Here is a 13134-nt window from a genome sequence, read left to right on the forward strand (position 1 = left end):
GGGGGCGCCGCGCCGCCGGGGGGGGGGGCCCGCGCCGCCGCGGGCCCGGGGGGGGCGGGCCCCCCCCGCCGGCCCCCCCCCGCCCCCCCCCCCCCCCCCCCCCGGGCCATGATCGACTCAGTGAAACTGCGCCGCGACAGCGCGGCCGACTTTTTCTCGCACTACGAGTACCTGTGCGCGCTGCAGGACTCGGTGCCGCTGCCCTCGGTGCGCGCTTGCCTGCGGGAGGGCGTGCTGGACTTCAATGCCGACCGCCTGCGCATCGTGGACTGGGCGCCGCTCTTGAGCACCCTCAAGATTAATAAAGATCTGCCTCTAGTCTCTATCAAGAGCTTCTTCCAGCCGTGGCTTGGCGAAACAGGTTTGTAGTTCCCGCTTCCAGGGGCCCTCGTGTCGGTGCGGCGAAGCGGGATTTCAGACGCTGTCCGGTGGAGGCCGGACGCCAGCCCGGGTGGCGGGTGCTGTGGTTTGGGTGCAGCACACCGGGCGTGCGGCCTAGGACTCTCACCAGCTCAGTGGCCCGGGGCGAGTCACTGCAGGCCCGTAGGTCTCAGCGTTCCCATCCGGGATATGGGCTAACAGGACGCGCTGTATGTGGTGATTGCAAAGATGCAGCGAGTTACTGCTTGTAAAGCACCTGGCGCAGTTTGGGACATCATTAAGCATTCGACAGATGTTACCTGGTTTTCTGAATGATTTAGCCTGACAGAACACAGCGATTAGGAAAAGTGATACATCGCAGCCTTTTGCTTCATTTCGTTTTGAATAAGACATAGCTCTGTAGGGGGGGGGGGAAATTGTTTTTGTTTTGTTTTTAGTGACATCTTATAGTGGATAGAGCACAGATGTGAAGGGAGCCTAGGGTTTGAATTCCAGGACTTACACTGTGTGGCCTGAGCAAGTTACTTTTGAACTACAATCCCCACACTTGTAAAGTGGCATTAAAACTACTTTTATCATGGGTTCTTAGAATTAAGCAGGTTGTTTAAGAGTACACTTAACGGTGGTGAGCATTGAGTAATGTGTAGAACTGTTGAATCACTGTATGGTACGTCTGAAACTAATACAACACTGTATGTTAACTACACTGGAATTTTTAAAAATAAATAACTTTTACCAAAAAAAATTACGCAGGTTGTTTGTATAAAGTTTCCGGGCACTCAAATGAGCTCAGCCAGCACCAAACACCGCTGGAGACAAGGCTCCTGGCCTAGAGGATCTCCTCTTCTACTGGGGGAGGCAACAAGTAAACCCAAGCACAGTAGTCAGTGTTCTGGAAGAGGTGACCTCTGGTGCTGCAAAGCAGAGAACACTGAAGGGAATGTTCAGGGAAGGCCTCTTGGAGGAGGTGCCTCCTTTCTGAGGATGTGTGGAAGCTGCTCAGATGGCAGGAGGGAGCTGCTTGTGCGAAAGTTTGAGAACTATAAGAAAATATGGCAAAACTAAAGTGCAGGACTAGAACTTAGGGTTTAAAGAAGTGAGAGCTGAGACTGGAAACCTGGTGGGGGCCACAAAGGGAGGGGCTTTGTTTGTCCTATCAAATGGTTGGATGTTTATCCCGAAGGTTGTGGGAGACACTTAAGGATGATGACATGGGCTTTTGATTTAGAAGCTTGCCCTGACCTAAATATGGAAGGCAGTTGATTGGGAGGAGGGTGAATTGTAATCCGAGAGCCCAAATTAAGGTATAGGAAGGGAGGACTGGATTTCAGAGATCAAAGAGACAATGGATGGGGCCTGGTGACCAGTTAGCAGAGGGGGGAGCATAAGCTTGGGTGACAATTTATAGCAGCACCATTCTGTGAGGCACAGAGCACAGTAGGAGGGGATTGGGGTTGGGGAGAGAATCTCACTTCATTCTTAATGCTTTAAGAGGGCCCTGTGGGGCATCCAAACATGTCTGCTAGACATTTCGGGGCTGCAGGTGCAGATCTGGGCTTTATGGGGGAATGTTTGAAGGTATGGGAGAAACTGAGGTAACCCACAAAGAAGATCTAGAAAATACTAAGCCTGGGAGATGTTTTTTGAAATGGACCCACTTGAGTATGTTTATAAGCTGAGACAGAGTAGCCAGCACACAAGGAGGATGTGAAGATCCAGGAGAGGAAATGACTACTGATTTTTTTTTTAAAAACCTGAACACTTGTCATGTGCCTGGCCCTTTTCTAGGTTCTAGGTTCTAGATTTTACGTTATCTGTTATCTCTTCTGTAAGGACATTCCAGTTTATCCCCTGGTGAAGAGAAGTCACATTATTCTCTACATCTCATGCAGGTGTAGGAACTGTTCCATACCTCTGAAGGGATTTGATTTATCCAAAGTAATAACTTAGAAATCAGAAGCAATTACAGTGGGGAGAGACCTCAAAGTCAAGGCCACTGTACTTAATCTTGCCTAATATTTCACATTGAATGTAAGAAAAATGTATCATAGAGACCACTCTTCAGAATTCCTTCACTGAACCTTTGTTTTCTCTTGCATCCAGTGGGTCCAGGCTGTAGATTTCAACGGTTTGCTTCTTTATCCTCACCAGCTTTTCTTTCTTTCTTTCTTTCTTTCTTTTTTCTTTCTTTCTTTCTTTCTTTCTTTCTTTCTTTCTTTCTTTCTTTCTTTCTTTCTTTCTTTCTCTTTTCTTCCTTCCTTCCTCCCTTCCCTGCCCCTGCCCCTTCCCTCCTTCCTTCCTTCCTTCTTTCTTTTTCTTTCTTTGGATTTTATTTATTTTAGAGATAGAGCATGACCAGAGGGAGGGGCAGAGGAAGAGAAAGAATCTCAAGCGACTCTGCACTGAGCTCGACACAGGGCTCAATCTCAGGACCCCGAGATCAGGACCTGAGCCGAAATCAAGAGTCCATCGCTTAACGAGCTGCACCACCCAGGCGCTCCGCCTCGCCAGCTTCTAGCTGTTGTTGCTGCCTCTGAGCTCAGTTTCCCTCAGTTCATCTGCTTACTGGGCTTCGGTGGTCTTTTTTATTATTATTATTTATTTGAGAGAGAGAGAGAGCACAGGGGTAGTAGCAGAGGGAGAGGGACAGGCAGACTCCACGCTGAGCATGGAGCCCAACATGGGGCTCGATCCCAGGACCCTGAGATCCTGACCTGAGCTGAAACCAAGAATCAACGCTTTAACCGACTGAGCCAGCCAGGCACCCCTCCAGTAATCTAAAATGAAAATACATGCTTAAAATAAGGCTTGTAATGGCTCGCCAGCGCAGGATTATTGTGTATTGGCTGCACAGTTTGTGTTCTGCATGGAAGCGTGAAATCTGAGCTGTGCTCTGCCAAGCCCCAAGGGGCTAATTGGCCCTGAGGAAGAGGTGCTTTTTCCAATCTGTCTGATTTAGGTACCTTTTTCTAACCTGCAGAGGCACCCTTACTGTGCCAGTGGTAGCCCCTGTCCTCATCAGCTTTGGGGTCAAAGCCATAGGCTTTTTATCCCAGGCTTGCTTTGGCCAACCTCTGTATTGTCCCCTCCCCCCGTACCCTAGCCTTTAGTCGTCCCCATCTGCAGTATTTTCCGTGGCCAGCAGGTGTCAGGCTTGGATGTCTTTGCACAGGTCTCTGCAGTTAAGCACCTCCCACTCAGACTATGTGGTCATTCTCTTTCTAGATTCAACTTCAGGGTTACCTTGAAGCCATCACTTAGATATAACGTTGTGCTTTCATAGGAACCTCTATGCACATAGTTTATATTTCTGTATCTCATGTGGTTGACGTTTTGAGCTTACATGTGTTCCTCTGTAAAGAGGGTTTTAAGGGGCACCTGGGTGGCTCAGATGGTTAAGTGTCTGCCTTTGGCTCAGGTTGTGATCCCAGGGTTCTGCGATTGAGCCCGGCATCGGGCTCCCTGCTTGGCAGGGAGCCTGCTTCCCCTTCTCCTTCTGCTGCTCCCCCTGCTTGTGCTCTCTTGCTCTCTCTGTCAAATAAATAAAGTCTTTTAAAAAAAAGTAAAGAATTTAAGGATGGGTCATCTCTGCCTTAGCACAGAGCAGATGCTTTCTCATGGTGATAATACGTATCTCACAATAATTTTGCTTTAGGTTCTGACAAAAGTAAAGTTTGCAGAAGTCGTGTTCCTGCGATAAGAAACAAAGATGTGACCTTCCAGTTATGTAAAGCTCTCAAATGCTGTTTAAGTGTATCAAGTGCTCTAAAGAACCTGGAGCTAAATGGACTAGTGCTGAGAGGGAGAGATTTAACTATTTTGACAAAGGTAAGGCTTCTCCAATGTGTCCTGCAAACATTGGATATTTGCTTTTGGGGGAAACTAAACCCATAAAAATTTTAACTTTTTCTCCCCATTAAAGGGATTGAATAAATCCACCTCTCTGGTGCACCTGTCTCTTGCAAATTGCCCAATTGGAGATGGAGGTTTGGAAAGTAAGTTTCAGTCTTGTTTACCTCTCCTCCCACCAGACTGATCTCACTCTCCTTGCATGCATGTTAATTGCTGTCTGTACCTTTTCTACTTGGATTGTCTCCTGTGCCTGCTCAAACCTTGGTCTCTTCTCACCTGTACACTGAAAGTTTGTCATGCTGGGTACTCTCCGAACCAGTTCCACTAAGATTATGTTAAGCCACACAAATATATACTATATTGTATTTTCTCTTTTTTAATTTTGTTCATCTTTTTCTTATCAAGGAATAATTATGGGAAGGGAAATAGCAAAATCTAAAGACAAAAAAAATCATTATCCTGAAAGAGTTGAAACATCTATATGCAGTCATAATTACATAATGCACTGTGTTATGTACTAAAATAGGACATCTATGCAAAGTGCTATGGGAGCATATAAAAGGCCAGCAAATTCAGTGGTGTTAGTGGGGGCGTATCATGGAGGTAATCACAGAGAAAGTGATTGTTGATTGGGGTCCTGAAGAATTAGTGTGTTCACTGTGTCCACTAGCGGTCTGGGGTGGTAAGGAAGGCTGCATTTTAATTTGAGGGAACTAAGAGTTTGACATGTTCTGTCTTCTATTGCTATAGTATATTGCATAGCACCTAATAAAACTCTGGGTTTATAGTTGACATTTAAATTAACTGATAACTGAGTTTGGGTTATATCATTGGAAGTGGAAATAGGAAGAGTTTTAGGCTTTTTAGGTTTTTCTTTTTCTTATGTTTCGAAAGGTATATAGTACTTTACTGCCTAGTTGGGAATAAAGTTTGCCAAGTTCGGAGTATTCAATTTTAGCATCTAAATAGAATTAAACTGTTGCTGTAAACTGGAATAACCAATTTATTACTGACATATTTTAGAGTGCACCAATCCATCAGTTGCCTGGGAAGATTGTAGGTAGTGATTTAAAGACTACAGCTATAAACCTCCAGTAGACTCAGGAAAAGCAAATAAGTCAAGATTGACCAGACTGTATGGGCTCTTCATCTTATTGTGTGTGTGGTTTTTTTTTTTTTCCTTTTAGTTATTTGTCAAGGTATAAAGAACTCTATCACTCTTAAGACAGTAAACTTCACGGGGTGTAATCTGACATGGCAGGGAGCAGATCACATGGCCAAGATCTTAAAGGTGATTTTATGTTTAAACTTTCATGAAAACATATTTTGTGATTGAAGCACATTAATATTTTGATACAAGATGGCAGATCTTTTTTGTCTTTTGATACATGGGATTGCAGTTTTAGTTTTGTTGAAAGAATATGACCAGTTTTCAGTTTAGGGTTCTACCATTTAGGAAAGGTAGTCCATTTAATCCTAGGAATAAGAGATCTAATATATAATACATTATAAATAATACTTTCATGTATTTTTAGTTCTTGAAAACAGCCCATCACCTGGTGTTAACAGTTTTTTTAAAATGTAGCCACGCCCATTTGCTTGCTTAGTGACTGGCTGTTTTCGTCCTACACCAGTGGAGTTAAGTAGTTGCAACAGAAACGTTATGGCCCACAAAGCTGAAAAATTTACTTTTGGGCCTGTACAGAGCAAGTCCATTGACCCCAGATATAGAAGACCGTCAAGAGCATGGATTCTGAAGCCAAATAACCTAGTTTCAAATTCCAGCTCACCAATTTCATAGCTTATGACCGTGGACACATTACTTAACCTCTGTGCTTTATTATGAGGATTAAATGAACTAGTTTGTATAAAATAGTGCCTGGCACATAATAAGCACCATGGAAGTGTTTTGCTGGGATTTCCACTTGTTGCTTTTATAAGTTATTGTTAACAAAAAAAGAGCACCAATGATTTTCCATTTAGACTGGCATAGGAACTTTGAGTCTTTTGTTGCTCGAGCATGAATAAGATTTCTTTCTTTTAAAGTCAGTGTTTCCTGTTACCAAAGTTTGTCTTATGAACATAGAGAACTGAATATGTCTTTATGACTCTATCTGTGGTTAAAAATCAAACCATCAATTTCCTGAGGCAGGTCAAACTGCCTTGGCATACCGCAGGTCTCTAAAGTTGGTGTGCGTACTCTGAAGTAGTGAGATCCATTGGCTTGGGGGAAGAAAATATTAGAACCTCTATATTTATTTTCGTAGCATTTAAAAAATAACTGTGTAGCTTATAATGTAGGTGAAGTATATGTGCAGAACTGAATGGATAACTTCGTGTATGTAATTTATCAGTAAATAAGATACACGTTACAGAAGTTTACTTGCCGGATGCCCAAGCAAGTGTTTAGAAACCACTGGAGGACAGAATGATAGAACTTAGAGCCTCAGCAATAACAGAACTTAGAACCAGTTCCCTGACTTGGCAGATAAGGAAAATAAAATTTATAGAATGTAATTCATTGTCAAAGTATGTGTAACTAATCAACCACAGGTCACCCAGTGGCTAGACTCTAATCACTGGCAAATTAGAATCGGGGTCGCTGAGACTCTTGAGCTAGAATCTACTGCTCAGTCTCTCGGGTTGGTATGTGCGTGTAAATCTCTGACATGATAAGCCATCCTCAGCACGCATACCCTGCCACCTTATCCAAATGTCCTAATTTCATCCTGTTAAATATTTGAAGTATCAGACCATGCGAAGGCATGAAGAAATCTGGGCTGAGAGTCTTCGTTACAGGAGGCCTGATCTGGACTGTATGGCTGGTTTGAGGCGCATCACTTTGAACTGCAACACGCTCATTGGTGACCTGGGCGCAAGTGCTTTTGCAGAATCTCTCAGTGAGGATTTATGGCTTAGAGGTAAATTCTAAAATGGAAAATACTGAATTTTTAAATGTTAAATATGCTTAGCTTTTGGCTTGATACCACTGTCGTGGAATTTTTTTTTTTAAGCCTTATTTTTTCCAATGCCTTTTATTGTGCTTTTAAGCTTCTCCAAGAGTTTTATATATTCTTTACAGAAAATATAGATTAACTAAATAAAATTACCCATAATCTTAATACCCGTTTTGGTGTACTTTCAGTGTTTTATTTTTCTATAGATGTGTTTGTACACTTCAGAGACTAAAAAAGTGGATTCATGGTTCAATTACTATTTCATGCTCTTTTACTTAATGATGCATCATGTGGTATCCATTATATTGATGTGCAACAGTTTAATCATTCTTTGAAATTAGACACTTTGTACTTTTCTCTGTCAGGAACAATGTATAGTGAACACATCTCTGTGACGGTTGCATTAGTTCTATAGATTAAGTTACTAAAATGGAAGGACCTTATAATATGACATATTTTTAAGACTTTTATTGCATGTTAGCGAATTACCATCCAAAAATCCTGTGCCAATTTATAATCCACCTTAACAGTGCATGTGAGGCCTCTCCCCTCACAAACACTGGCTTGTGTCACTTTTAAAAACCTGTAACACTACAAAAGTGAGTGACCCTCCCTTTTTTATGAAGTGGGATTACTCCAAACTTTAAAACTTTTTTCATTTATTTTTTTTTTTTAAAGATTTTATTTATTTGAGAGAAAGAGAGACAGAGAAACAGCATGAGAGGGGAGAGGGTCAGAGGGAGAAGCAGGCTCCCTGCTGAGCCGGGAGCCCGATGTGGGACTCGATCCCAGGACTCCGGGATCATGACCTGAGCCGAAGGCAGTTGCTTAACCAACTGAGCCACCCAGGCGCCCAAAACTTTTTTCATTTAATATAGTATGAGCATCTTAAGAAGTCAGTACATTTATATCTCCCACATCATTTTTGGTGACTGTGCCATTATATGAATGTGCCATAGTACACTTAAGCTTATTCATTCTTGCTAGATAAATGAGCTGTTTGCAGGTTTTCACTGTTAAAAACAGTACTCTGATACACATCCTTGCCTACGTCTCGTTTCCTTTGGTTAAATTCTTAGAGAGTTGCTAGGTCAAAATGGCATGCACATTTTCAAGGTTTTTGTTACATGATCTTGACCTAATCTGATGGAACAATCTCATTTTATTGTTTTAATTTGTATTCAGTTTACATACTAGTGACATGTAGTGGCTATTTTTATTTATTTGGCTAGTTGGTTAATTATATCCTTTGTCCATTCTGTGGTAAGAGTTTATAAGGATCTCATCATATTGTTTCCATATATCTGGCTTATTTCTATGTGTCATGGGGTTTTAAAAGACCCCAGTTACTTTAATGTAATGGTTTACACAACACTTTTAAAAAAGGGCTAATATGATGGTTTTCTCTTATGTAATGTTTTTTATATTTGTGCTTTTGTGATGATCCCTGGTTTAAATGTTGTTCAGCCTCAGAACTAGTATTGATGATCATTTGTTGTGTTCTTTGACCTTTTAATTTTTTTTTTTTTTTAAGATTTTATTTATTTATTCATGAGAGACAGAGAGAGAGAGAGAGGCAGAGGGAGAAGCAGGCTCCCAAGGAGCAGGGAGCCCGATGTGGGACTCGATCCCAGGATCCTGGGATCACGACCTGAGCCGAAGGCAGACGCCTAACCATCTGAGCCACCCAGGCGCCCCTTCTTTGACCTTTTAAAGAGAGTGTTCTTGACTATCATTCTTTCATGATAAGTTCTTAGCATATGTTCCCTATTCATACATTCTTTGGATTCGTTATTATTTCCATCCTCTTAAATGTCTTTCTTTGTCTTTTTTTCTTGTAAAACTAACAATTATTGCATATCTGCCATTTTGCTTTTTCCCTTTAACTCGTTTTAAGAGTGATTTAGAACTCAAGAGCATATCAAAAGAATGCAGCTCAGGTTCTGAGCGCCACCCAGCTTATTGCCTGTGAGGTCTACACACCACTAGCATCCTTGCTGATTATGAGCCAAGACTCCTTTTGTGATGTTTTTCACTCATAGACTGTCTAGAGTTATTCTTCACCTCTGTAATTGTAAAATATGTTGGGTGATTTATTGGTACTAAGAGCAGGATAATCATGGCCCATCCAAGAATTTTTTATTGGACTTTTTATTGTATGTGTTGTGTATACTTTTCTGTTTTTTCTTTTTTCAATACCCAAGATTAAAAACCTGCCATGACTTCTTGTACAGAAATCTTACATGCATGAATACATGAGAGTTGTCTATATGTTAAATCTGTGTGGAGTTGGCAAGTGACCTTTTGTCTTTCATCGAAAGCACTTGACCTGCAGCAGTGTGGCCTCACCAATGAAGGAGCAAAGGCTTTACTAAAGGCCCTCGAAACCAACAGAACTCTGGTCATTCTGGATGTAAGAAAAAATCCACTCGTTGGTACGTCACACCTTTTTTAATGATTAACGAATGGCAAAACAGAAAGAATTTGTTCGTGTGTTGACAGTTTTTAAAACCTAATGTGTTTGCTTTCCTAATGCTATACTTTTCTAATCTTGTACTTCCCTTGTGTTTTTAGCAGATAATTTACTACTTAACATGAGTTATACTTGTAAATTGCTCTTGGCTGCCACTCGAATAAGATGAACTTAGATAATGAGCTAGCTTCCACCAAGAGAATTATTGCCTTCCTGTGGAACCTCTGCATTCCTGGAAAGAGCATTTCATTCATTTCTCAGTTTAGCAAGTAATTTTTGAATCCTTTCTGTGTTCCAGACACAGGTTTTAGGCACTAGGAGTGTAGTAGTGAAACAGATCGACCAAAGTCTTACCCTCGTAGAGCTTACGTTCTAGTGGAGGAGTTCAGGTAGAAATGAGTGAGCAGATACGTGAAGTAATTTTAGATAGCAGGAAGTACAAAAACACCTTAAGATAAAGACCCTGAAGGGGGTAATAGGGCTGTATTAGATTTGTCAAGGGACAGCTTCACTGGAGAAACAACTTTTGAGGGGAAAGCTAAATGAAGAGAGTGGTAGGCCGTGGGAGACCTGGAGGAGGCAGCTTCCAGCACCAGGAGGCAATGCATACACAGGCACGGAGATGACAGGATGGATAGAGTGTTTAAGGAAAGAACGGAGGCCACCATGGCCGGAGCACCGAGTGAGGGAGAGCGTGGGATGCGGTGAGGTCACAGAGCTGGCCACGGGCATGATTTTACCAGAGTAAGGACACGGATTATTCTAAGTGAGTGGAGCATTTTGAACTAAAAAAGGCTTGATCTGAATAGTGTTTCAATAAGATGACTGGTGTAGAGAATAGACCTGGGGTTGGGGGAGAGATAAAGAAGGAAAATGAGGAGACCAGTCTGGAGACTGTGACTCCCCTCAGGAGTCCAAATACAGGCTGTTAATGGCTTACCTTAGGGTGGAAGGTTGGAGCTGGTAAAGTGGTTGAATTCAGGTTGTGTTTTGAGGGGGTAGCTAATAAGACTTAGAGATAGATCAGCTGTGGGGTATGAAGGAAATAGTAATAAAGAAGCAAGTGCTGGGGGCGCCTAGGTGACTCAGTCGTTAAGCGTCTGCCTTTGGCTCAGGTCATGGTCCCAGGGTCCTGGGATCGAGCCCCACATTGGGCTCCCTGCTCCGCGGGAAGCCTGCTTCTCCCTCTCCCACTCCCCCTGCTTGTGTTCCCTCTCTCACTGTGTCTCTCTGTCAAATAAATAAAATCTTAAAAAAAAAAAGCAGCAGCAAGTGCTGGATGATGACGCGTGCAACTGCTTGGTACCACTCAATGAGAAAGGGGCGCTGAGGAGAGGAGCGGCTTTGAGAGAATGTCAGGACTTTGGTTTAATGGATCAGGTGCCCTTTCAGTATCTAAGCAGCTGGACAGTCCCAGACTTTTGCTTTCTATCCAAAGGTGTCCAAAGTCATGTTAGACACAAAGTGTTGAGAAATGATCTTTGCTACTGCAAAAAGAGTAGTCATTGTGGGCAATATGGGAGGGGGCATACTTTCATCTTAGGTTTTTGAGGAAGAAATTAGAATTCTAAAAAGGGGGAAATAGGTATATAATTACATAATGTGCGTTTTATATTTAATTTTATGTGAAAAGTTGGTGTTTGCTTTTAAATGGGAATAACCACTCATTGGGAAGCAATTACTATAATTTCAGTTTATTTTACTTTAGATCATTCTGTGATGAAAGCAGTTATCAAAAAAGTTCTCCAGAATGGAAGGAGCGCCAAGTCAGAGGTAACATGTTGTAGTTCTTTAGGAAGAATTTTTCTTTAACTGCATGTTTTTCTCCTTAATAAAACCATCAAGGCATTTTTCTGCCATCTTAAATCAATTAAGTCAAATCAAATGGCTTTTCTGTTTTGAAAACATTGTGTGATTCCTTAATTTGGGGTCCCAGAAATGCAGATTGCAAACCTTTTGTTAACTCAAAATAGCTTAATTTCCAGTTGAGATCAAACCCTCATAAATTACCTGTAACTGATACGAGTATTTATTATTTCTCTTCCAGTACCAGTGGATAACTTCTCCATCAGTGAAGGAACCATTCAAAACTGCTAGACAGAAAAAGAGAACTATAATCCTGGGAAATGGTCGGAAAGGGAAAGCTACTATTAGAATTGGTAACTTTTTCTCCTGGCTTTTTAATGCTGCTAGAGCTTATGCCCCGTATGTGTTCCAATGGCTAAAATTGGAATCTCTTCCCATCATATGATAGTGATGGTAACAACCAGTATTAACCACATGCATATCAGAAAGACTGTGAATGTTCTGATACAGATTATAAGAATTTATGAAATATAAAAATAATTTAAAGAAGAGATGCTAATATTTCCATTTTTTTTAAATTAACCAAATATGTTTTCATAAAAAGTTCATTATTTTGAATATATTCCTTGGTTAAGATTTTCATTTTCTCTTCCTGTGGTCTATTTTTTTTTTTTTTTTTTTTATTTGACAGAGAGCAAGAGAGGTAACACAAGCAGGGGGAGTGGGAGAGGGAGAAGCAGGCTTCCCGCCGAGCAGGGAGCCCGATGCGGGGCTTGATCCCAGGACTCTGGGATCATGACCTGAGCCGAAGGCAGATGCTTGACGACTGAGCCACCCAGGCGCCCATCTTCCTGTGGTCTATTAACATAGACAATATAGGCACACAGGTGACAGGGTGGATGGAATATTGACGTAATTCCACATAACTTGAATATAATTTGCCATTTTTCTTCTTTCACTTCATTTTAGATTCAATTAAAATTCTATATGATTTCGCAGTTATACTTTTTTATGAATTCAGAAAGTTTCATTGAGTTGATTGGTCTTTTTTTTAAATTAATGAAAGATTTGGGGTGCCTGGCTGGCTCAGTCGGTAGAGCACATGACTCTCGATCTTGGGTTCATGGGTTCGAGCCCCACGTCGGGCATGGAGCGTACTTTAAATAAATAATAAATTAGTAAAAAATTCAGAATAACCTAAGTATTATATAATTTTTTAATAGTATTGTAAACATTTTCATAAATACTACTTTTTTTTTTACTATTAAAAGGTATGTTTTTGATTCTCCATTAATCTACTTGTTTGGTCAACAAAATATTAAGTAGCAGTTAAGAGGGTCCATTAAATCAAAAGAAAGCTTAACAATTTTTCTACCAATTTTTATTTTAAAACTGATGTTTTAGTAGTCAAATAGTATATACAAAGAAGCTGAGATTTGTGATGTCTCACTGATTATAGATTATTATTAAAAGTTTACATCATGTGTAAAACATTCTTAAAAGTGTCTAAGTTGGTATTTTGATATAATATTAGAAATAGAAATGTATATAGGTAAAATATATATGTGTGTTATATTAGGATTTCTGTAATTTTAGTATCTGATGGTATATAATAGGACTTCGTGGAATGAAAATAAAAAATTAAAAATCTCTTTTTTTCTTAGC

The 13134-nt window shown here is 41.0% G+C and overlaps 1 protein-coding gene and 1 non-coding gene across 4 annotated transcripts in view; both read left to right on the plus strand.

Moving 5' to 3' along the window:
• The first annotated feature begins 108 nt into the window (after positions 1-108).
• CEP78 (centrosomal protein 78) overlaps positions 109-13134 on the plus strand; it is a 29770-nt gene continuing 16744 nt past the window's right edge. For 2 of the 3 annotated variants that reach the window (XM_021689369.2, XM_021689371.2), the window contains exons 1-8: positions 109-361; positions 4037-4209; positions 4304-4376; positions 5421-5524; positions 6980-7154; positions 9512-9625; positions 11372-11436; positions 11711-11822. In XM_021689369.2, coding sequence (XP_021545044.1) covers positions 109-361; positions 4037-4209; positions 4304-4376; positions 5421-5524; positions 6980-7154; positions 9512-9625; positions 11372-11436; positions 11711-11822 — 1069 coding nt within the window. Of the gene's footprint in view, positions 362-4036; positions 4210-4303; positions 4377-5420; positions 5525-6979; positions 7155-9511; positions 9626-11371; positions 11437-11710; positions 11823-12559; positions 12563-13134 lie in introns of all 3 variants that reach the window. The other variant, XM_021689372.2, reaches the window with a different exon arrangement.
• TRNAE-CUC lies at positions 12545-12617 on the plus strand. Its single transcript has one exon. It is a non-coding gene; the product is annotated as a tRNA-Glu (tRNA).

This window comes from Neomonachus schauinslandi, chromosome 13 (genome assembly GCF_002201575.2).
Source record: "Neomonachus schauinslandi chromosome 13, ASM220157v2, whole genome shotgun sequence".
Classification (NCBI taxonomy): domain Eukaryota; kingdom Metazoa; phylum Chordata; class Mammalia; order Carnivora; family Phocidae; genus Neomonachus; species Neomonachus schauinslandi.